General features: G+C 41.7%; 1 protein-coding gene across 2 annotated transcripts; it reads left to right on the forward strand.

Moving 5' to 3' along the window:
• Nucleotides 1-173: 173 nt before the first annotated feature.
• On the forward strand, nt 174-24,347 carry TSPAN2 (tetraspanin 2). 2 transcript variants are annotated; one of them, XM_010578469.1, is made up of 8 exons: nt 174-221; nt 2,610-2,712; nt 16,286-16,383; nt 16,836-16,910; nt 17,453-17,554; nt 18,786-18,857; nt 19,591-19,674; nt 22,440-24,347. In XM_010578469.1, the coding sequence occupies exons 2-8, from the start codon at nt 2,664-2,666 to the stop codon at nt 22,584-22,586; spliced, it is 627 nt and encodes a 208-aa protein (XP_010576771.1). In that variant the 5' UTR covers nt 174-221; nt 2,610-2,663; the 3' UTR covers nt 22,587-24,347. The 2 variants fall into 2 exon arrangements, with proteins under 2 accessions (XP_010576771.1, XP_010576778.1); XM_010578476.1 differs by having other exon boundaries at nt 21,653-22,515.
• Nucleotides 24,348-25,399: the final 1,052 nt, after the last annotated feature.

Raw genomic sequence — 25,399 nt, forward strand, 5'->3', positions numbered from 1 at the left:
GCGCCGGGGCCCGGCCGCGGGCACCGGGGCTGCCCCGCGCCAGGGGCGAGCTTTGAGGAGATGCGCGGGTCCCTCGGACGAGGGCTGCAGGCTGGGCTACCTGAGCTCGGGTTGCAAGAGTGCGCTCGACTTTTACTCGACTTTGTATAAAGATACAGCTCTTCCTGGGGAAATACGTACTTGATGATATCGCCGAGAGAAGACAACGTCTGTCTTAACTGGTAATTTAAAGTAGTGACCATTTCCCCAGCAAGCATAAAATTTCAAACGACAGGAGGCTGTGAGAGGTTCTCCCAGCATCCCATGCAGCGAATTGCAGCGGAACACTTTTTCACAGCATCACGATGCTTTCTAATAATGTCATTTCAAATAGTGAGCCAACAGCTGCTACTTTACAAGTTCATCCTAAGAGAAAGTCCTTGTATCCTATTGCACTTACTTTGCTGAAAGCTACCCTAATGTGGCAAGGAACAGTGTCCACTACAGAACCCTCAAGAGATTTAGAGAATGCTTTGCCCATTCTCCCTCATTGCACCTTTTTAATAGTCTCACAGTTCCATAGCACAACTGAGTTCAGGCTTGCTTTTTTCTTTCATTTTCCCTCATGCTGTGTTCCCCCTTCCAGTAGCTTTGCCGTTTTTCACACTGGAAAACAATTAGCAATGTATCTTCTTAAATGTCTTTTTCTTTCTTTCTGATTCACTGTTTTTTAAAAAGTCACAAAATAATCCTGTTCAGCCTCTCTGGAGCAAGCAGTTTTGGGCTTTTGTCTCCTTTATGTTTGAAACACAGTTAAACCAAATGCTTTTCCCTCTTGGTGACAGCACTGCAAGCTCCGGGTACACAGTGCTGCTGTGCTCAAGCTGTAGGGGCAGAGTGATGTTGCCCAGCTGCAGCTGCAAGTCAGTAGAAGGACAAAGCTTTGTGTTATGTTGTTTCACAAAAGTGACAATTACTGTGTTTTGTTATCTGCCTTTTCACTGAGATGGAAGAAACCATCTGCTCAGCTGGACTGGGGGCATTCATTTCAAACACATTCAAACTACCAGAGGCACTTGGAAGCCTGGACTGACAGGAGGGGGCTCCTAGCATGTTCTGGCAGTCCGAAGGCTGAGCCCATGCCTGCAAGCAGGGAGGTTCAAATGCTGTGACCGGGGTGGCAGGGCACCCTCACACTCTGTGCTGTGACACTATTGTTTGGAAAGCTGTGATCCCTAGCTCTTCAGGCATATGCTTGCCTGCTTTCTTTGCTTGCTGTAGCTATGCCAGAACAATCAAGTGCCAGGCAATGCAGGACAGATTAAAAAAGCACCACGCCAGGCTGCCAAGGATATGGTAAGCAGCAGGTGTTTTGTGAACCTCGTTCAGGTTGCGCAGTTGCTACAGGCCTAGGCTCTGGGCCTCCATCAGAACAGTAGCAGAGCATCGTGCCTGGTCCTGCAGGATGCTGAAGCTGTCTGCCAGGACACCCACCATTGCCTGGCAGGCTTCTAAATATGTCTGGCATGCCGTGGGTCCGAGACCACTGTCTATAGATCTTTCCCCTCAAAAAACATGCCTTGATACTTTTTTTTGATCTAGTCTTGTTCACGTTAAAGGGAATTTTTCCTTGCATTTGACAGCATCTGTCATTTGTTTCTTAGTCATTTCTGTGATCCAAGATATTGTACACTGATATTGTACATCCTTTTACCTCCTAGTTCTGATAGGGGGTCCCATGGTGATTTAAAGAAAAATGCCCTGTCATAATTGGTCCAAACACACTTAACTTCAGCACATCCCTAAGAACAATACAAGCATCTCCTTCTGGTAAGCCTCCAAACAGAACACTTCTTACAACTGAGCAGCAGCAGCAATTCTGAAATGGCAGATGGTCTCCTGCAGTTTGGTATGATGATTTAGAGGTCCAGCTGTTCTCTCTACAGCATCACATATCTCATGACACCAGAGCTGGACCTGTGTGATACATACAGGGGAAAGGGGCATCTCTCAGCCCAAAAGGCTGTTATTTACCCCTAAAACAGCTAGAAGCATTGAAAAACAAGTCAAGTTACTTCTGTCCTAAAAGTTTGGTTTGTGTCAAGCCAGCAGGGCTTAACTCCTGGTTGTGTGGCACTTCCCCCATAAGGTGGTCTTCCTACAGTAACAGCATCTTGACTCCAGATCCAGGCCCTGAGTGGCCTCCTGCATACTGCCTGACTACAATCCAGTTCTGAGGGTTAGGAAGGAGGTCAGAGTGTTCCTCATTGGTTTTGCAGCCTGTGTGTTCTTCTCATGGGCACTCACTTCCCCTCCGCACCCCCACCCACTCCACTCCCTATTGCAATTCAGGCCAAGTTTTGATGACTGAATGAGCTTACTTACAAGGTTTGAAAGTCACTAGTAAGTTCAGAAGCACCACTACACTGAAGAGCTGAAAGAAAGAAAGAAATACATTGCACTATAATAGGAATTCATTCTTATCAAACACTGGCAAGTGCTTCCTGAATTTTCTGACAGTGCAATCCTGAGCTGTGGGATTTCAAGAAAGCAGAAAGTACCAATGACACCTCTTTGATGCTCTCCAGCCAATTGTTACTAAAGTATTGACTGGTCTGTTTATCTTCCAGCTGGCAGGACTGGCTGTCATTGCCTTTGGTCTGTGGCTGCGGTTTGGTGGGGTTATGGCAGACTTTGCTTCAGACAAAAAGTCTCCAGAGTATTTCTTCATGGGTAAGTTAAAGTGCCTGTGATGACAGTAACCTTTAGCCTTGGTTTAATCCTGGGGCATGTGACACACCTTATGCACTGAATTATATGAAGGCCAACAATTCCTGGGCTAAACTACACAAAACCGGACATTCTGGTGCCGTGTGTCATGTGCATGATGGCTTTCGTCCTTTCTGTGCTTGGCGTCAACTTCCTTAGGCCTAACTGAACTCTTCTCCCAGATTTGATCTGATCCTCACATATCTTAAGTGAATTGTGCTAATAGTGTTAGAATAGAAGTTGAGATGGGTCAGAGACTCCTGGAACATGGGGCTCACCAACACATCCTTCCAGAGTTTTCTGTGCAGCTGCTAGCCAACAAAATGAGTGTCACTTCTGAATGTTTCTAACACCAGTGCAGCAGTAAAACTTTTGCTCACCAGTTCTCCCTGTGTCTGCATAGAGGCCCTCAGTGTGACTTTAAGTACCAGAGCAAATCCTTCTACAGCTGGAAAGTAGAGCTACACAGTGTTCAGTCATCTCAAGAACAGTTTGTCCAACCTAGGCAGGAATCAACTAGTTCCCCAAGCCCACAGAACTGGTATTGGTCATGTCTAATTTTAGACATTTAAGATAAGTTTTTTTCTCTCTAGGATTTCCAGTTGGGTTTTCTGGAAATGCCACATGTGTTACATACCTATAGACATTCTTAAATAGCAGTTGTCTAGAACTGTCAGCAACTGCATTTCTCTATCCATTGGCAATTGTAACATGCCTTTACACCAGAAGAGTCAGACTTTTTTTCTATTTTAATATATCACCCCTGGAGATGGACTCACTCAATAAAATCCAGTTGGTGCAAACATTTTTGCCATATACAAATGCAAAGTGTGAATGAATACCCAGTCCTGCCTTGTCCATTGAGCCGCTCTGACAGGGTGGCCAGGAATGGAAGTTGACCCAAGATGTCTTGCAGCAGTCAGTTACCTATCACAGGAATATTGCCTGGGCTGTGCAGTTACTTTAAATACCTTGACTCTGATACACCGCAGTCCTAACCCCAAGCTTCTTTAATATATGCAACCAGGCTAGAGGCACAGAGCTGACTGTATAGTACTGTGGGAATAGATGGGTAGGATGTTATGTCCAGCAAAGTTTCTGTGACAGTTGATGAGGCTGAATAAAATCATTCAGATGAAAATTTGATTGGGACCTGAGGGTTACTGGAAAATATCCTGTAGCACCTCCACTGACGCAGAGAGCCAGGAAGCATGATTTACTTTTTCTCTTACATCTGAGCTGCTATGTCAGCAGCATATTAGATCACCAACTTCATTTCCAGATCCAGTTTATACCTGAAGAATTTCCTATGCTCTGTGTTGGAATTCTTCCCTGCCTCATCCACTTAATATTTGACCCAGGAGATTCAACAAGACAGAAGCATGTTCTGGCCTTCAAAATCAAGTACTGTTGATTAGAAAGTAGTACATCCTGTGATGTGAATAAGCACCACAGTTGTTTCACAGCTTTGCAGTGCAGACTGTAACACTGTGTAAACAAGATAATCCTTTGATGCATGTATATTTAAATCTCTAAAAGATTTATTCTGCTTCAGTCCTGAATGGGAATTACAAAAGCTGTTCAGAGTTGTTAATTTGGGGAAGTCCTGGGGAATGTTCTTGTAAAAGTTTTTGTCATATACTGTGGCATTCAACTATTGGGCTGTCACATGTATTTATAGAGCTGTATGCTATAATATGTAGCTGCTAGCAGAGGAAGTGCTAAGGAACAGGACATAAATATGTTGAGAATTCTTTAAAACTTGCACTTTTGACTGAATTCAAAAGCAAAGTTTTGGCCCTTTTTTCTAATAGGCATTGTGCTTGGAACGGAGCATTCCTGTTAAAGGAAAACAAAAAAAAATTCTGCTGCCCTCCCTCATTACCAATCATGTTAAATGCTGTTGTGACTTCTGAGCATCTGATAGGGCAGCAATTCAGAAGTCTGAGGCGGTTAACAATCTGTGACTAAGGCACTGGTAAAAGGATGGTGATAAGTTCAGTAACAGCGGGTTTTTCCAGCAGACAAGGCTGCACTTGACGGTCATGCTCAAGAGCTTTACCTCTCTAGGAGATTTCAGCTCTGAGTCCCCCCCGACAGTTGCATATTGGGCCCTTCTCACACCGACTCCAGGAGTGTTGTTTATTTGGCTTTTTGTGTTTGCTCTGTAACAGGCATTCTGGGTGACAGCCAGAATTTTGCATAGGAATTCTTAATATGGAACACTGTGAGCACCCAAGGCGCAGCTGCCCAGAGGGCTGAAAGAGAAAGCAGATCATCAGTATGACTTGGAGATATAAACACATGGCTATATATATTTATAATTTCTTTAGCTGTGTTCCACTGACTGCTTTTGTGGCTGCCTCGTGATAACCTAAGCCCCTGTGATCAGATCAGCTTTGTGTCAGTGCTTGGAACAACAGTGCATCTGCATTCAGAGTTTGCTTTGTAGGTTGAAGCACTGTCCAGAATCACCATCTTGTGGAAAACATCTAATTTTCTTCCTTCTAAAGAGGAGCACGTTCTGCTCTTTTTGTACCTGTATTGAGCTGCCAGCTGAATCTAACCAGCTTGTCTCTTGTGCTTCCTTGTGATGTTTTTTCCTGGATCTGAAATGTTGTTTTAGTTTAAAATAATTGATAATTATATCCTTGCATTTTCCATTAGGCCAGAATGAGTCTCCTTAAATAGCCCTGTTCTTTACCAGCAGTCCAGCTGTCTTTTCTGCCCCCTGGAATAGTTCAGGCCATGACTTGGCAACCAGGCCTGTTCATCTTTTCCAGCCACTGAAATGTTTTTGTTGGTTTGAGAACAACTTACAGGCAGCAGTGCTGAGGTCAAGCACATATGTGTTCTTAGTTTTCTCTTGCTTGTGGTTTTGTGTTTAGTGATCCATATTCCCCACTGCAGCTTGCAGTTTTTTAACCTACAACATAAAAGGTTGGAATTGGAACTCATTGACCCATGCAGTCTCCGTCCACTTTACCAGATGTATCTTAGACTGTAATGGCCTCCTAAAATTGGACATCCTCTCTCTGCAGCTCCTCAACTTTTGGAGTTCCCACTGCAGTGGCAGGCATGACAATATTTTTATATTACTCTATGTCATAGTATGTTTTTTGTGCCTGTGCTTCAAGTGGTGAGGCAAAACTATAGCTTTCCTGTTCTATTGCAGTTCAGCTCCAGTAGATTTCATAAAGTCCTCTCATAGCTTTACTTGAGAGAAAAAAAAAAAGAAAAAAAAAGATAATTTCAGCAAAGGTCAATAGCTGGGCAGTTACCTCTTTTATCTGAGTGGTCTGTGACACTATACTGACCAAATGGAGAAAAGATCTGTAGAATAAAGGGAATTCCCTTAGATTGCTCGTCCTTCCTGAGACTCCTGTACCAAGACTCTAGCAAGTTTTTTACTGGGCGGGAAAGTCAGCAACAATCAGAAGTAAAAGAGATGCTTGTGTGAACCCAAGATGTCAGCATTGCTGTCTCACATTTAATTCGTCCTTAATTAATTCTTTGTAGTAGTGCTGTTCTTAAATTTAAAAATACCTAAGGCACAGAAGTGAAGGCAAAGTGCCTGCTGAGTGCAGGTTGAGCATTCGTGAAGTAAAAAATAACACGGGGACTTTTTAAGGGTCAGTTCAAGACACCTATTCTCCCCTCTTTGCTTTTGGTGGATGAAGAGGAAAGTCCGTGCTGGTTCCTTGGGCAACATGGAGGACAAACTCTCTGTATCCCTGATCCCTGATAAATGAAGTGCAGAGGGTCACATCACTGCCAGTAGCAATAAAAATGAAGTGTATGCACTCAACAAGCCCCATCAGGAATGGTGACAAAAACTGATGAATGTGAATGAATCAGTCTGGATTACTCTTTCTCATAACTGGCAGCACTGAAGCATCGCTTCTTTTGCACAGCCAGAGCTCACAAACTTCCTGCTATGTTACCTTTCTTTGCTGCAGTTCCACAATACAATCTGTGGTCCAGGCATTCACCAGGGCCAAACCAGTTGTGGATAGAAGTTGCAGGGTGGCTGTGGCTTTTTCTTGGGGTCTGTGAGAGCACGAGTGATCGTTCTGGCTTTGAAAGGTACAGTTAGATGGCGCATGCCTTAGGATATGAAGTCATGTCTGGAGTTGAAGGATGTTAGTCGTTTTTCTCCATAGCAGTGGGTGCCCATACAAACAGGAGTTGGCCAGCAGTTAAATCCATGTAAACTGCAATTCTCTGGATCATAAAACGTAGCAATCAGTTCCTAAGAGTCAGTATCCCACCTGGCAGAGTAAGGGCAAGGCCATCGCAAAGTCAGTATTCTGACAAAACAAGCTAATCAAGCCTAATGGAATAATCTGTCCATCTACCTCAGGTTGATTGGTATATATTTGCAATATGCTGAGATTCAGGAGGCGCTTTTTTTTTTTTTTTAAATTAATCACTTAAGAGTGAGAATGCACTTTATGCTTTTTGCCTGTTACTCTGTCCTCCTGGATAAACCTTTCTCCCATCCTACTCTCTTTGCATGTAGCTACCTAAAAGCTAGCCAGTTCCACACAGCAGCAACAGTTGAACTGACAGTTACGACATTTCCTTCTTTGACACACCCTCTTCTCCTTCCTCTAGGCAGCTGCAAGTCACCCTGGTGCCTGCACGCTGGTCGCATTGCTGTGAATGCTGAACTCTGAGAATACTGCTCACTGAGTATGTGGGGTCTCCCTCAGCCTACCTCAGTGAGCGATCAAGCAGTTGTATCTGATTCTGGTCAGACTGCCCATGCACAAAGGGCAGAGCCCAGCACCACAGTCTCAACACTGCAACTTTTCCAGAAACAGCCACCTGTAGCAAGTGACCGAGGTGACTGGGGATAAACCTGTCACTGGTCCTGCATGAAGTAAAAAGACATCAAGATATTTCCTCTTGCTGTAGCAGCACACAAAACTCCAGGAACGGAGTTTTTAAGGGTCAGTTCAAGACACCTATTCTCCCCTCTTTGCTTTTGGTGGATGAAGAGGAAAGTCTGTGCTGGTTCCTTGGGCACAAGGAACTTTTTCTGTTACTTGCTTTGGTCTTCATACATGCTCTCTTCAATAACTCTGCTCTAGATGCCAGTCTCTAAAATAACTTCTAGAAAAAGAACCAAACCAATATAATCCATCGTATCTCATGGGAAATGTCCTGTGTTGTGTTTCATTCTGACAGAACTGGAAATAAAATGGGACTGTCCACTATGAAGCCATTAAGAGGAAAGCATTTTGTCTGCTGGAAAAAAACTAAAACAGGAACAAAAAAGCCCTTAGCTCCTTTTTGGGGTGTGCCACTTTCAAAAGCATCTACAGAGAGGGTTTTGACTGAGTTGGCTTGTTTTGTTCCAGCATTTACTTTACCTGCACTTGGGTGGGTAAAGACAGCTATCTGCAGAGTCCTAACTTTTGCTACTGTGGGGGTTGCAGATTTCTGTGAATTCATTATGCCCATACTCTGTTTTCTGAGTGGCTTGCAGCCTGTGCATTTAAGCATCAGAAGTGTATAATTGTTGTTGACACCTGCATCGAAATGTCAGCATACACACAGGATTATTCAGGGTGTCCTAATCTAGAAAGGATTGCAGAGCATTGTGAGAGGATTTCAGAATACGGAATGACTGAGTGTTAGAAAGGCAGATGAAACACAGTATCAATAAAGCAAAGTGATACAAGTGGTAACAGAAAATCTAAGCAGTATAAACACTGATAGACTTTAAATTAGCTATAACGACACAGGAATGTGATCTTAGACTCACTTATTTGCTCTTGACAAAAGTGCCTTGCTCAGATGCAGTTAAAAAGGCATATAAATATCAGGAATTATTAAGAAAGGAAATGAGAATCCAAATGAAAAATTTTAAACTCATTGTGTAAATTTCCAGTGCACTCAGTGTCTTGAATGCCATATGTGGTTCTGGTCAGAAAAGATGCAATAAAACTAGGAAAAGTACTAAGCAGTTTGGCAAGTTTATTATCATACTATGCACTGTGAACAACTTCCATATTAGGAAGTTTTTCACACTATTCACATCATTAAATTGTAGAATCCATTGCCACAGGATTCTGTGAAGTTCAACTACGATAGTACAGATCCGCCTAATACAGGTATGTTGATTACATCTGACTTCAGTGAAGTTTGGTATAGGGTGAAGTAGATCTTGACAGAGCCATTGGAGACTACTGAGAAGGTAATAGCTGACATACTTTGGCTTATGTGAATTTGGGACATAATTATTTAGGGTTGTGAGATGCATGTGAGCAAGATACGTAACAAGCGCTGGTATTCTATGGGAAGGGGGAGGCAGTGAACCAGGATGTTACACTACAGTGAGGTTGCTTTTAAATTGAAATTCAGGATTTGTGCATCAGCAGAAGCCTACAAACTGCCTGGTATCTGTAATGCTTTTGTGGTTCCAGGAAGATTAAACACCATGAAATACCTGTTGAATTCACATAAGACATGTAATTATGTCTGTGCATTATGCTCAAATTAAGGATATATTTCAATTCTCCAGAAATTAATCTTCCTTCAGAGGACTCTGCCTCTCTTCTTCAGTTTTGTAGATGTATTTCATAGATATATATACTAAAAATCTATTAACAGAAAAATGGTAATCTCTAGTAAGAAGCCTGTTTCAGAAACTGACTTTGCTACCATGTGCAACATATACAACTGTCCCTGTCTGGCCTGTTATTTCCAACTCCCAACATGTGTTTCTCATCTTTTCCAATAGTGCATTTGCACTACAGGTTCCTTGGTGCTCTACCGAGGGCTTGAGAGTTTCAGTCCTGTGGAGAAGCACATCTGCCTCCCAGACTGTAATGCACATACAACCTCAGGAAAATCTCTTCAAGTCATGTCTGGATTCTAGGACTCCTGTCATCACTGCCTCTGGATCTCTTATACCAGGAATAGAGCTGCTTGTTTTCTCAGTGGAGTATGAACAGTTGGTGGTTTGTTCAGTGTTAAGTTACTCAGCCCAAAAAAGAAAAAGTAGAATTATTTCAAATGGAAAGTGACCATAGCAACCAGGTAAACAAGAAACCCATATGAAATAAAGCCAGACAGAGAGACAGTGTACATTTGTCTGCTCCTGCTCTTTGCAGTAGGCTCTAGACAGGGATTTGTATCTCAAAGCCGTCAATAAGACTTGGGGTGGGGCAGACCACACAAAAAAGAACTCTGGGAGTGGGTTGTCCCAGACTCTGAATTTAGATCTCTCCCAGGCTAGGCAGCTGGCAGGTTGTGATGGTTCATGTGTTGTCTGAAGTAAGAATGGTTTTAATGTTTATTAGGTTCCTACCTGCCTGGTTTGTGTTGTAATGTTTCCTTTCTGTTCATAAAACATTGGTAGTACACACTTCTGCCTATCACGTGATTCTTTGCAATGGGAGCATAAAGGGACTCTGGTTCTAAGGTCACAGTTGTTACTCTGTCCAAGTGCCATATGACACAGACAGACTAAAGAACTGGTGACATTTCCTTTCAGATTAGTTATGCATAGATTTGCATCTCACCTTGAGAGTGGTTTTTAATTGCTCTAAGGAAGAAAGAACGGATGTCTTGCATATTTCACTCATTTTTTTTCTAAAAATGGGGCTGATCCCTCCCTCCCTCTTGATACACATAAAGACACCCTGCAGTCAGCAGCTATAAAATTCCATCCTTCTCTTCTACCTAGCTTAAAATGATGAAATTCTGTATTCACTGCTAATCACAAAGGTGTTTATCCAGAAATGACATACAGAATACCCTTTATCCTTCTTGAGGTGCTTCTTCACACTTGCAGATCCACTGTCTCCGAATACAGCCCCAGTAGGGTATACTTGCTTGTACCCAGAGGAAACTATCTTATGGAAGAACTCTGTGCCATGAACATAGATACCAATTTAGAGATATCTGCCGAGTTGTGGATTTGCCATTCTTCACTACTGGGAGCCATTGGTTGCTCTGAGATTGCAGGTAACTTTTAAATTTTCCTTGTAATTGCAAAGCAGAGTCTGCCAGAAAACAGGAATCCCTCCTGTTGGAATTATCACAGGGAATGCCCCTATTTGCCATTTTCCTTTCAGGAAATAATGATTTCCCCATGGGATGAATCAAAAAATCAAGTATATAGAAAAGCTGCTGCTTTACTGCTTTCCAAATTTGTTCTTTGCAAAGTGAAACAATGGCTGAAGTATGGGCTTCCCCCCTTCTTACACTCTTATTTTTTAGCCAGAAGGGAAATCAATTTGTTACTAGGTGTTCTCTTACTAGACTTACTGCTAAAAGTAGAAGTGTTGGTTTCTCTTCACAGCTTATAAAAATCTGTGTTTGTGTGGGTGGGTGTTTTAGCACAGCTCAAACGACAAAAAAAACCCCACCACCCTAAAACCTGCATGTTTCCCCACAACAAAGGTTGAAAGAATAGGCTCTGTACAAAAAAACCCCAGTCCTATGACACTTCATTTTTCATCCTCTTGTGTTTACAAAGAAGCCCGTATTTCCTCTAGTACCCCTCACAGTCATCAGTGTCCTGGCTGCGTGTGCTCAGATCAACCAATTTTCTGTTGCATTTTGCACATGGCTTCTAATTGTTTGGAATGTGCCTTTTCATCCCTTTGCATTCAAGGGCTGAGTGTGACTTGCTTTGTGGGTCCTGAATGTTGTGGGCAGTCACATAGATGGCAGGTTTCTGCCATTAGGTCCAGCGTTTGCCCTCCTTAATGCCATGGCAGTGTGCCTGTTCTCAGTATTCTCTCTTGATCTGTTATCTGCTTCTGTGTGGGCTGTGTGCTGCCAACAAACTCAGACAATAGTTAGTATTGTCAAACTCTCTCTCCTCTTCATTAGCACACACAGATCAAAGTGACATAATTAGGAATCAGGAAATGAACAGAGGCAAGAAGAGGTAAGAGGAAAAATTTAATACAGGCCACAAACATTTGCTTCCTTTCTACCCTGTACTGTTTTACTTCTGCTGCACAAAAAGCTGCAGCTAGACAGTCTTCTCCAAATTTTCCATTCACCAAAACAAGCTCTCTACTTTGACCTGACTTGTACACTTCTTTTTGCCATGCTGAGAATTGTAGTGAACTTTTTTGTGTCAGTTTCTAGCTATCAAATGTGTTCCATTTTGTGACTATAAACCAAGCGTCTTTTTTTGTTTCTTTGCTGTGCTGTAGATGCCAAATAGGAGGCCATGCCAAGGCTTTGTATTTTACAGTGGAAGCACTTATGAATAGAAGCTGATTAAGGCTTTTACTTTCCATCCTGCTTTTTTTGAAACAAATGGGCTCTAGTGAAGCTTAGTTACTTCTGACACACGATACTATTGCATAACAATGTATGACATTTAACACCACCAAATTTCTGGATTTTTTCTGCTTTGCTGATCCTAACTGGGCTAACTTCATGACTATCAGTGCATGATGTCTCTAGGTAAGGCTATGATTCCAAGGAGTGCCATACATTGTCACCCTTTTTTCTTTCTAGAGAGTCTCACTTTTCAGTTTAGGTCTATTCCTATTAAGAATTTGAAGTGATCATGCCTACACTGCTGTGTATAGCCTACTAGGAAAAGAAATACTAGCTCCCTGTCTTACATACTTACACCATCTAGGATGTTTCTGAATCTATTGCTTTGATACCCTGCCTGGAAATCATCTTCCAGTTGAGCATACCTGAATCTGGGTGCTAGGAAACTTCACAGTGCAAGCTGAGAAGTAACCTGGTCCCTTTGAATTTTTTTCAAGCTACTCTTCAAGTGCCTCATCTCTGTGTGAAAGATTAGGTGTGTGTATATATAGTAGACAAGTAAAAACATCTTTAGTTTTGTGGAATTTTTTTTTTAAGTGTTGTCATTATTTTCCATCTAGAAATAGCGCTCTCGGTATCAGCAACTACTAGTCCCAGGCTGAGAAAGGACAAAGTCTGGAATGAACTCTCCTGAACAGAAGATGCAAGAAGGTGGTTTTAAACTCTTGGCTGGCTCAGCTGTGGGGCCAGACACACAGCAAGCTCAGCTTTGTTTAGTGAGTGGTGCAAGTTCTTCCTGTAACATGCCTTAAAAGGGAAATTCTGATTGAGGTAGCGGTTTAGCTGTGACTCATGCAAGTGAAATGTTAAGTCTGTTTCTCAGACAAAAGCAAATCCAAATTCCTGAAAGTGGTCTCACCCCTGAGCCTCAGAGAGCTTTGCCTTTGCTAGCTGAAAGCAACAAAAAGAAATGGGAAGACTTCTTTCCAGTCTTCTTAATCAAAAAGTCTCTCTGCTAAGTTGCCTTATAAGTAATTACAGGGATTGCAGTAAGGGAGTCACACGCAGAAAAGGGTCCAGGAAACATCTTTGTAATTACATGTTGTTTGTTACCATGGAGATCTCAGGAAATGGCAGTTTTGGTGTTTGGCAGTTGAACAGCAGGTTTGGCACCTGAGAGTTTTTAGTTTTTTCCAATTCATCTTTCACAAAGGGCTGACCTTTCTCTCCTGAGCCAGGTATATCTTTGTATGTCCCTCCCTCAGTAAAAACCACTATGGTGTGAATATGTGTACAAGTATTAGCTTTAAGAATGCTCAGTCCTACTAAGTCACAAGATGCTGAATATTAAAAATTGAGAAAATACAGAATATGAACTGCCAGCACAGTCAGCAGCAAATCATAGAATCATAGAATCATTTAGTTTGGAAAAGACCTTCAAGATCATCGAGTCCAACCATCAACCATCCCCACTAAACCATACCCTGAAGTACTCACTTTTTGAATACCTCCAGGGATGGGTGACTCAACCACTTCCCTGGGCAGCCTATTCCAACATCTGACAACCCTCTCAGTAAAAAAAATTTTCCTAATATCTAACCTAAAACTCCGTTGCCTCAACTTGAGGCCATTTCCTCTTGTCCTATCTCCAGCCACCTGACAGAAGAGACCAGCACCCACCTCACTACAACCCCCCTTCAGGTAGCTGTAGAGAGTGATAAGGTCTCCCCTCAGCCTCCTCTTCTCTAGACTAAACAGCCCCAGCTCCCTCAGCCGCTCCTCATAAGACTTGTGCTCTAGGCCCCTCACCAACTTTGTTGTCCTAAATCCCACATATCTAGCATCACAGACTTGAAAAAGCCATATTAATTATAATTGTTTTGTTGCTGTTTAGCAGAATGTGTTCCTCAGCAGCAATCCTTGACACAAGAAAGGTACCAGGGCAAGAAGAGTGGAGGGGAGAAGGATCATAAGAGCTGGGATAGATATCTGGCTGATATACAGTGACTGGACAGTGATGTGCCAATGAATGGGCAGCAGGCAGCAGTTTGCCTTCTCCAATCAGGCTGCATCTCTGTGGCAGAGTAGCTGATGCTCTGCACTCATATATTGATAGTTTATTTTTTCATTTTCCTAGCAATCATTGCAAAGTGTCATTTGTAGGGCTTTCTAGTCTAGGTTATGCAAGGTCTGCTAACAGGAAATGCCAGCAGCTCTGTTAACCCTAAGGATTTGGGTCAGTGTTAAAAATAATGTTTAAATTGGTAACTGAGAATACTAAACGTTCTCATTAAAAGTTTGCGTAGTCAAAGCTGGGAGCAAGGCTCACTGTGCCCTCTAGTGTGCACAGTCTGTAGCTTCGCTGTTTCCTCATAACGGCATGAGGGAAAGGAAGCTGTTTTTTCTCGCAGTGGATTGGCATGGCAGATTTCTGTGTGTCTCCCACGTTGCCCACACAAGACAAAGACTAGAATTACAAGGCACTGCACTGAGCCTGTTGTACTTTGGCTGACATGGTACCCAGAGACAAGGCACAAACACAGTTGTTGTGGTCTGATGGGAACTGACACTGCCCATGAACGGATGTATTGCCTAAGCACAGATCAAGCATCTAAGTTTACAAGTGAGGAATGAAAAATTCTGTGCTCTGGTTTCCTTTTGTCTTAGATAAAGCCCATACAAAAAAACCCAACCCTGTTGAATGTGAGTGTTTCTAGCAGCTTTACAGGTGTCAGAGATGAATGCAATTCCCCTGACCTCTACAGTTTTTGTCCTGTCAAGTTCTGGACATAGCTAGAGATCCTAGAGATCTTTAAATATATACGGGGCTACACTGACATCTCCCATGTTCTGCAGTTGTCTCAGGCCTGGTCTTTGCTGGCAGTTTCATCCCCAGATTGCTTCATTATCCTCTTAATGTGTTTAGTCTGATAATCCACTATTTGCTGTTCTTTCTTTATGTCATTAGATTTGTCTACACACAGGTAACTCCTTGTGCCAGTAGCCTCAAGTCCATTCAGCAATGCAGTCCCAGGAGGAGGTTGGCTAAGGTGTCTGAGCAATCCTCTGAACAATTCAGTAACTGCATAACACTTAACTGCAAATGTCCAGAACAGGAGGACAATGTAGTGTTGCCACTGACTGCTGCAGGGCCACTGATTCTGCCTGTTGAAATAAGGTGCTGGGAGGATATCCTGCAGTTCAGATGAGGGCAGCATGCACCATGAGATGGTGTTTGTTGGCCATGCATGCAAGGTTCTTGGCCTCTAAGTTTTAGATGCTCTACTCGTTTCATACAAATCACCTTTTTTTAATATCTGATGTGATTTGTCTGGTTCTGTGATTCTATCCATTTTCAGGCAACTCTTTTCCAAGGCTTCTGATCACAGTGCACTGATACTAGCCTTTAAAAGCTGCTGATATCACATATTCTGACACTTGCATCAGTATGTTGGAGGGAAAAAAAAAGTAAAGTAATGACACTGGAATATGCCTGCCCAGCAGGCAGTAAAGTAGCTACTTATTGTAAAAGGAAGATGCCACACTCCAAATCACTGAAGTGTAGACAAGCTTCCATTCTCCGCAGTGACAAAGCTCAGGACTATTGCTGAACTTATGACCTCCCCTAGGCTGTTCTTCCCACTCACTATTTTGCCAGAGGGTGCCCATTCATTGTTTCATTCACGTCCTCTAACAGCTTTCAACCGGTTCCCCCAATCATCTTCTTCTTTCCAATAACAATCAGCTTTTTCCCCAGCCAAAGCACTGATTTCAGAAGAACATCACACTGTAGTGCCTGTACCTTTCCTGAGGATCTTCAAATGTCCCTTTTTATGTACTGCCAGGCAACTGACAGAGCATAGCTGCCAAGTAGCTTTTTAAGTTCCACCCCTACATAGCAGTGCAGCACATTTCCAGTCCCAGGTTTCACAGAAATAAGCCCTCTAGCAACGTTGAATTTTTTTTGCCTTACATTCCTCACTGAAGAGTTGTAAGGTGGTTTTGGATAGTATGGTGTATATTTTTCCTGGACCGAGCTGCCCTTGGGACAGGAAACTTGGGACGTAGAAGTCTTCTCATTTGTCTTCATGAAATTCTCCAAGAATTCTGAAGAAATCATTGGTCTCCTTTTGGGGCAAGAGAAACTTTTCTGTGTAACAGGTGTTCTTTGTGAGAGCCAGAGACCATTGTTACTTACAAATGCATGGTTTTGACAAAATAGGTAGCAGACTTTGGGAAGACAAACCTTAAATTCTTCTCTGATTCTGATTTTTCATAGGACTCTATGTATTGGTGGGAGCAGGGGCTCTCATGACCACAGTTGGATTTTTTGGGTGCTGTGGAGCAGCGCGGGAGTCTCAGTGCTTACTTGGAGCAGTAAGTAAAAGGTTACAAGGGCCTGGGCTGTGTAGGAAAATCATTCAAAAGCATATGTTTTGTGTCATTAGTGGAAAGTTCTTTACTGTGCAAGACCTGAAATGTCTTATGTCCTTTTACTGGCTAATCTAGCATCTCTAGCCACCGTCCTGTTGCAGAGCTTCTATACATGAAGAAGTTCCATTGCTTGTCTCATGTGATATACTTCCTGGAATTACCTTCTGTCTCTTCTGAAGCTACCATCTAAGCCACATCTTTGCCATTTCCACTTTTGTTTCCATATTACAAGAAATCTGACTTGACGCCCTTGTCACAGACCCTGCTTACCAGCTTTCTTCCAGTGACTGTGTGGGCTGTTAAGGCCTGGGCAAGGATGAGGGACTGACTGGCAGTCAATATAAAGCAGAATTGTGCAAGGTACATTAATATAAGATTCTCTTCTTCCTCTGCAGTTCTTTGCTTGCTTGTTGGTGATATTTGCGGCTGAGGTCACTGCTGGAGTATTTGCCTTCATAGGAAAGAAAGTGGTAAGTAGCAAGCAACTTCTAATGTAAGAATGGGGCAGTTACGGATTCCAGTGCCAACTGACCTACAGTCTGGCTCTTGCATAGGAAATCTTTCCAGGAGACTTTTCCCAGGAAGACTCTCTGACATTCTTATCTGGAGTCAATGAGAGCTTGTGTTGTCACAAGTCCAGAATGGGATGCAGTTTTTGCCCCCCTCTATTAAAGAAAATCTGTAGGTGTTGTTCAACCTTACATCCACAAGGAACATCAAGTAGAACTATGTAAGAGGGTATTGCTAGGGAAAAGGGCAAACAAATTCAAGCGCTGAACTTCAACTAACAGTGTTTAACCGAAACACAGAATACAGCATATGTACATACTGACCCATGCAGAGTCCCTCTGAATGCCAGCAGGCCACAAAACCTCCTATCTTTCTAATCATGGTACCTCAGTTTAACAGGCATAATTTTCTGCTCTGGAGGTTGATGACACAAGCTGGAAGTCTGCACTGGATTGGGGGTAAGACTTATTTGCCACTCACTTGGAAAGTCTGATTTCTGCAGGCAATACAGGAAGCACAGAAAATCTATGAAGACATTTATGATGACTATATGAAAAACCCAGGGGGGAAGGTCAACAGGACTATCTATCACTACCACTTGGCTGTGAGTAGTCCTCCTGAACTTTAATACCTTGCACTGCTACTCTACTGTCACATTACCCTTTAAAATTCCAAATGCCTCCCACTGAGGTATGAAAGAATAGAACTGACTGTTACTTAAAATGGAGCCAGAGGCTCAAAATCCGGTTTCCTGATCGCTCTGTCAGAATTCTGGTTTTCAGATTCCAAGCAATCCCTAACTTTGAAAGTGAAAATGGCCAGGCTTTTAAATTTCAGCTGATGCTTCTTGTCTTTGTTGTGCAGAAGATATGACTATTATGGCCTTTTTGGATATTAAAATCCAAGAATAAATACTCACAAATGCAGAGAGAGGTAGAAAGGTCTGAATCTCTTTGCATTTGTCAGAGAAAAAACTGTGACCCGTGTCCCAGGACCAACAGTGTGGCAGATCCTGTCACTGACTGAACCAAGTAGGTAAAGAACCAAAAGTACATGTGTGACTCAGTTCAGGCCACCCAAAAAGTTAGTGTCTGAATCAGAATTAGAACCTGTGTCTTCCTGAATCCTATTTGTGTCCATCCTGTATCTACACTGCCTCCCACAGAGATCAAGCCCAAGCTTTGTTGCTCCTTACAGCATTCCCACGTTCTTTAGAACAAACATTTCACAACCTCAGACCCTTTTGTCCTTCTCCCATAGCTGTTATTTCTGACCCAAAGAGGAATTCCGAGCATTTTGTGGGAGATAGGCCAACAGGAAAAACAAACCCTCTGAAACACTCTGATTTATTACTGTCTCCAAACCCAGCACTATGTTTTGTCAGAAATAAAGATTCTAGCATTCTCTGTTGTAGCTTTTGTGCGTTGCCCATAATTCTGTATGCGCTGTTTGAACTTCCTGCTTTCTCCCTTTAACAACTCCTGTTTCCTTGTAAGCCAGGGATCTGCTTTTCCAAAATCCACTTGCTTGCTTTGTTATGAGATAGTGTGATAAAAATCCCTTCTGGAAGTTGTTGTTAATACAAATTTGTCTGTTTGCTATGGCTTCAGACAATTGAAACTGATTTTTGAGAATTTTGGCCCACACAATTGGAACTCTACCAGAGGGAGCAGTTAATATAGGGAATAAATTTATAACTTGATCTATATTGTTTCTTTTTTTTTTAGTTATTTATTGTCTCACTTTCAATATGAAAGTAATAACTAATTTCAGTATGAAACAAGTCTATGGTTTCCCCTTCTTCAATTCTTCATCTCTCTGTCTCTCTCATTTAGCTCCAATGCTGTGGTAAAGATAATATGGAACAAATGGGATTACCCTGTCCAGAGAATATCCAGATGCCAAAGGCAAGTGTCCTCTGTTCTGGTTGTTCTAATCACTTTTTCATGTCAATTGTTTAGTAAAATTGGATACATTCTATAAGTAAAAGAAAGAACTTCCTCTTTACCTTGCAAATTCCAGCATGAAATTCCATATGAAATGGAGCAGAGTGGAGGCAGAAATAATTTGGAGGTCATATTGAACATGCCCAACCCTCATTTCTGAAGCCTGCTTGTAGCATCCCATGGTAGCTGAGACAATATTACATCATCTGAAAAGTGGGAAGGAGGTAGCAGAAAAGGAATCCTAAATGAAAAGCCCTGTGAAGGCCGAATTTTGGCAAGTGCCTGCCTTAATCACGCATGGAGACTCCCAACTAGAAACTTTGTTGGTGTTAAGAAGGATACTGTTATTTCTGTCTTTTGTGAATCTGGTTGTGAGTACAACGTCAAGCTGAAGGGCCAAACTGCCTGATTTAGCATGGCCTATCATATAAAGGGTTTTAAATTTCAGGAAAACTGATTGTAAGAAAATAACTTGTATGTGTCAGCCTGTACAAGCAAGAGGTACAGCTGTCTCACGAGAAAAGGGAATATGCTGTGAAAATTGTCCAACAAAACACAAAGCATAGATGCAAGAATTAGGACAGTGACTGCAATATTTTTTCATGTTTATCTGTTGTTTAGTGAGAACAGCTGACAGAATTGGTTGGAGTATATTTTTCTAGGAGTAAAAGCCTTTCAATTTTGTTTTTAATAGAACTGCCTGGTTGAAATCCAGAATGTAATTGATGCTAATCTGCATTTAGTTGGAATTGTTGGAATTGCAATTGCTGGCATCACAGTGAGTAAATCCATGTTCTCACTCTCAAATCTATATTTGAGCCCAGTACCCTGTCCCTTACTCAAAGCTTTGTGGAAGGTGTTTTGCAGCAACTGGTGAGATTCCTCAAAGGTGCAGTTATTCTTACCACTTTCAGTGTGTCCTCTCTCTGGGAATTGCCCATGTCGGCGCAAGCAGACTTGCATGACTTCATTTTACCAGTGCATTTTGTGTCCTCAGAGAAGGTCCAAAGTAATGGTAACCTTATTTTGGTGTAATAATAGGAAAGCAAAGTGCACATGAAGCAAACTGAAAAGCAAAAGGTTGTAGCAGCATTTCATCTATTCCAAAACAACTGCAGACTGATGCTTTAGGCCCTTTGAGGATCCATTCCTTAGATTTCACAAGGAGTAGAGAGTACCTGCCCTTTGCATAGAAATGGCTTTCCATGAATATGCTGGCTGTAGCATTGGTTCAATCTGAAGGATAGTTTATAAACAGATTTTCTACGTCACAGATCCAGCGATCAGTATGTATTTTGTTAAAGGAACGGGATTTAAACTGCATAGTTTTCAGAACAGCATTTCTTTCCTAAACACATAGCACCTAGTTACAGGTAGCCGTTTAATCGGATTGTGTCATCAAAGCATTGATAACTGGCCTTACAGTCCACCTCCTCCCACAAGTGTGGACTGTTGTATCCCCATGGTCTGCTCCTTCCTGACAGAGCTGTGACCAGTAGATGTCACCCTGCTGTAAGGATGTGGCAGGATTGGGCAGTCTGTGTCAGGCACAGGCTTTAACAGAAAGCATTTTCCAGCACACAAGTGCCATGACTTCCTTCAGACTCTGAAACCAGCAGCAGTCAGAAGCAGCATGAGGAGCCAGAATATTATTAAAGAAATACACCTTTAAGCTGCTCTGAAGAGCAGGAGGTTCATGGACCTGGGTGGACACTTAAAAGCATATGAAGGGTTTATGGATGTAATAGAAACCGTGGCATGGGTAAAGGGGATTAAACAATCCTGTGATTTGTATAGAACGTGAAGGTATACTCAAAAATACAGCAAAGCAACATGGGTGGGACAGAGTTCCAATAACCTCATTGCTCAACAAGGATACACTAGAAATAGGAACATCTCTTCTATGGCTTCCCACCTCAGATACAGCACAAGTTATGAAATTCTAACCTCTTTAGCAGCAGAAACATGTCTGTACATTTTTCCATGCTTGTTTCTGACACTTCATGGGGTATGACTGGTCAGCTGTCTCCTTGCTTAGGGAGGTGTGTGGGGAGGGGATGTGAACTCAGTGGTTTAACTGCCTCATAGTACTGCTCATATCCCATTATTAGCAATAAGGCCTGAGGAGATAGCTGCTAACTGCTTTGGAGAATCAACTTGTGGCAAAAAAGAAATTTCTGGAGACTCTGGCATCACCCACTGTTCTCTGTTTTTAACATTCCCTCTAGTTAACTAGCTCCCTAACATGAAGAGAATTTTATATTTAATGTATAGTCTTGGTTTTGAGTAGTAACTGTTAAGAGCTTAGCTTTCTCTGTAAAATCGCAATGCTCAGCACCAGTTCCAGAGACCTGGTTCCTCTGGAATCATTCTCTGCTCTTACTCAAGTGTGTATACAATATTCCATGTAGAAGCATTCTGAAACTCAGAACCTTTTGGTGCAATACCAGGCATAATACCAATAGTCACAGTTACTGATATCAGTGAAATTTATGTTAATATTATTAACGTTTGAGGCTGTTATGCTGGCCTTAACATTTAGAAAAAAGAGCAGTGAAACTAGTGTGAGCAGATAAAATCTTGGCTTTGAGTATCAGTGAAATCTCTTTTATGTTAATTGCCTGATGTCTTGGGGTTTGTAGATGGAAGCAGTCACTTGCTACTCTGCCATAAGAACCTTCAGATTGTTCTGGCATGCAGACTATTTTGTAACTGTTTTGTAAGTGGAACCCTAAATTGCATCCCTTCTCTTCTAGATCTTTGGCATGATATTCAGCATGGTTCTGTGCTGTGCGATCCGTAACACAAGAGATATGATCTAAAACTTTCACTGCACAACTATGTCCCAGGAGTTCCAGACTAAGCTTTACAAGAAGTGCTCTTCTACCCAATTTAATAATTGTAATGCATTTTAATTAGTGTTTTAACATACTGAGAGGAAAATATCCCATTAGGTGAGCAGGTGAATTGTATTAGTTACAGTAAAACCGAAGTGAACAAAAAAGGGTTTTAAAATGTCCTTTTTAATGAAAAGAAGCAAAGGTGCATCTAAGACTAATTTGATTTTTAATGTTTGTATATGTGGAATTAAGAGTTTACACATCTATAGACATTGTGTAAGCACATGCATATCTCTCCTTACACATATATATGCACATGAGCAGGTACCTGTGTATGCAGTACCTTGTTTAGGTAAGTATGTGCAAGTGGAATATGTTGTGTGTACATGTTTGCATGCGTATTATTCCAAAGTCTCACTATGCAAGAGTGTACACACACCCATAGGTATACAGTGCTTGAAACCCTCTCATATTGAGCCCCTTTTGCAAGAATTAGTGGAGGAACAAATGCCATTTTAAAAAGTAAGACCTATGATCCATTTTGTAGCTGTTCTTTCCAAAGCCCAAACAGCATAGAATTAATAAAATTGGACTTTATTAAGAAAAAAAAATAATGCCTAAGGGCCTGCTCCAGCAAACTTTAATTCATGTGAGTAGACCCATTGACTTCACTGTCATGCAGAGACTGGATTTTTTTTTTTAGGACTGGACCCTTCATGCAAATGCAGAAAGCTCTGGGGGAGGAAACATGTCCAAGGAGATCCAGGCTAAAGGAAGAGGGGGAAAGAGGTGGGAAGCTGGCAAGATAATGCAGTCATATGGGAGCGATTGCAGTGCAAAGTGTGCTTAAGCTTCCCAAGCTAGCCTGAGACACACGCACACAATAAATAAATCTATGAGTTAAAGGGGCCACTAAAAATCTTTATTCAGAAGTCCCTTTATCCTGCAAGACTCTATATGATATATATGCTGGTGCAGGAGTGGAGCCTATATCCAGAAAAGCAGCAGCTTTGTCAGATACTCTGTAGAATCTAACTGGCCTGTGGAAGCCAACCGAAGAGTGAAAATGGTCAGGGAAAGACACACAGCACTTTAATATCCTCTGTTTCTGCTTCTGTGACTATCACAGCTTCCATGGGGCTCTTACCTCAACCTCTCACCTTTTCTTGCGGGTGTAAGGCAGGAAAGAAAGATGGGACATTTTTACAGAGCCATAAAGTAAATTTTCTTACTGGCACCTTTAGATTGCATGTCAGGTAGAAAAATTACACTGTGTGCTTGAAATACCTCAGGGCTTGCGTTTACATAGTTTGTTTCTATATTTTTATTTTTCTATTTGTCATATTTATTCATAAGAGAATGTTCCTTTTAAAACAACCTAGAAGGGAGAAAGGTTGTCCCCAGAAGGGGAAAATAAATTACATCAAAGGCTCAGAATCTCTTAATTTTTTGCTTACTCAAGATCATTCACCATTTCAGAGAACAGCTTTTTGCTAACAATATCCACATAGCAGCTCTGTCTCTCTGATGATCACTAGGTTCAGATTTCTGATGCAGTTGTTCCATACATGATGGGGAAAAGTTCAGCTAAACTATGTATCTATCTCATTGAAACGGTCCACGATGTCTAACAGGACTTGGCATTTACAAGTCATGGGGTCTTTATTCCACTGAAACACAAGGGAAAGAAATGGGATTTCAGAAAACGTGTACATTCTAGTGCACATGTTTGTGTGGAATATACATCTCTCGTTATATTTATCTCTCATTTCCCAAACAAACTCAAACTCCCATCACTTTTCTGTTACTTCAGGATTGGAAAGAGTGTTGCTGTTCCATGTAACTGATTTAACTGACACATCTTGCTGTCTTTACAAATTGTTCAACCACAACCTGTGACACTGAGACAACTGTGCACTAAATGCTGGGTATGCAGCAGGCACTGTCAACTGAGCAGTTTCCAGGCCTAGCTTCAGGTACCCAGCTGACAGGGAGACATTATATCCTACACCAAAGAAGAGTTAGGCTTGTATCACTCTGTTCACAACTGATTAGCTATGGATGCCGTGTAAAAGTAAGAATTGGGACCTTATTCTGCAAGCATCAGACCAGGAAATAAGGGCCCAGTCTGCTGTCTGCTCCCAAGGAAGGCTCAACTGGGAGAATGACACTAGCAGCAAATCCACGGGGGTCTCAAGCTGAAACTAAGAAAGTAAGTTTCTCACAGCAGACAACTGACATAGCCAAAGCAATTTCCTGGATCCCAGATATACTTGAGACTGTCTCTACAACTGGTTCTGCTCTAAATAGATAATGGGATAGTATATGACTGGGATGTTTTCTCCCAAGGTAATACTGACAGCAAGAAGAAACCTGTGTATAGTGTCATTTTTGCCATTCAGAGCGAGACAGCTTTCCAGGAAAACCAGTAAAAATAGCACAGTAGGGAAGCCAGTAGTTCAGGTTCCAAGATTATTGCCCTAGAGGGATAGAGATTTATTGCAAATAAAGCCACTTCCTTCTGTTACACTCCCCCTTGTAATGACAGTATTTTATTTATTTTAAACACATCTTCATACAATTGGTTTTAATTCCTCAAATCTGTAGCACTGGAATGTAATGATAGGACCAGAGTTTACTTCTTTATTTGTTTACTGTTTCCTGAATAAGTTGGAAGATGCCCACTCCTGCTTTTGAGATGCACTGAATAAAAAGGCAGCTTGCAGAAACTTCTGTTGCTTCCCCAGCTCCCCACTCCCCCAGAAGTACAAAAACATCTAAGTGCCTTATGAAAACAGGGAAGAATGGCACAAAGAAACCTCCCATAAATTCAGACTTGAACAACCTAACTTTCTGCTGAAGTGTTTTGGATTTGTGTTTGGTTTTTTTGTTTTTTTTTTCTTCTTCTGAACAGTGCATTTTTTTTTTCTGAGCATAATTACTGCTTATACTCTACGGTTTACTGCTATTTAAGTTTACGGGATACTTGCACTGCATATCAGGAACAGAATAATACCCAAGTTATTGGTATAATTTAAGCTGGAAATCAATGTTATGCATCTACTAGTGCCTTTAACAGAATCCAGAGATACAGCCTCTTTTGTTGTTTCCTGCTGTTGTCTGCTGTTGTGAGATGCATAATATATTTGCAGTTTTCTCTGCATCTTAGTGACTGAAAGTATTTTTTAACTCATTAAGGTACAGAAAATACACCTGTTCTTTCCCTGTCAAAGCTGTAAGAATTCTTTCCTGTTGCTTTTAGATCATAGCTAGTTAACAACTCCAATTTTCATTTACTAGCTTGAGCAGCCCTTTTTAAATGCTTAGATGTCACAGGCGGGGTTATGGCTATCCAAACTAGGTATATAGTGCCCACAGTTTATTGTGCTGCTGCTCTATCATTTCAGCTCTTGAAAGCACAAAATCTTTGATCTTTGTCGGCAGTACAAAATCATTTCCAAGCAGCTACACCATATGTCTTCAATAAGAAAGCTTTTCAAAGGTAACTAAATCCAAACCAGTATCTAAACTTCCTCAAATACAGTTCATGCTCCAAAGTTGCATGCCAGGAGTTAATTAACAAACTCTGATGCTTGTGTGCACCAGATACATAGTAACTGCCCTATAAGTTAGCAGAAGTACCCATTTAGTCCTGTCCCTTGT

This window comes from Haliaeetus leucocephalus, unplaced genomic scaffold (genome assembly GCF_000737465.1).
Source record: "Haliaeetus leucocephalus isolate CR32 unplaced genomic scaffold, Haliaeetus_leucocephalus-4.0 Scaffold68, whole genome shotgun sequence".
Classification (NCBI taxonomy): domain Eukaryota; kingdom Metazoa; phylum Chordata; class Aves; order Accipitriformes; family Accipitridae; genus Haliaeetus; species Haliaeetus leucocephalus.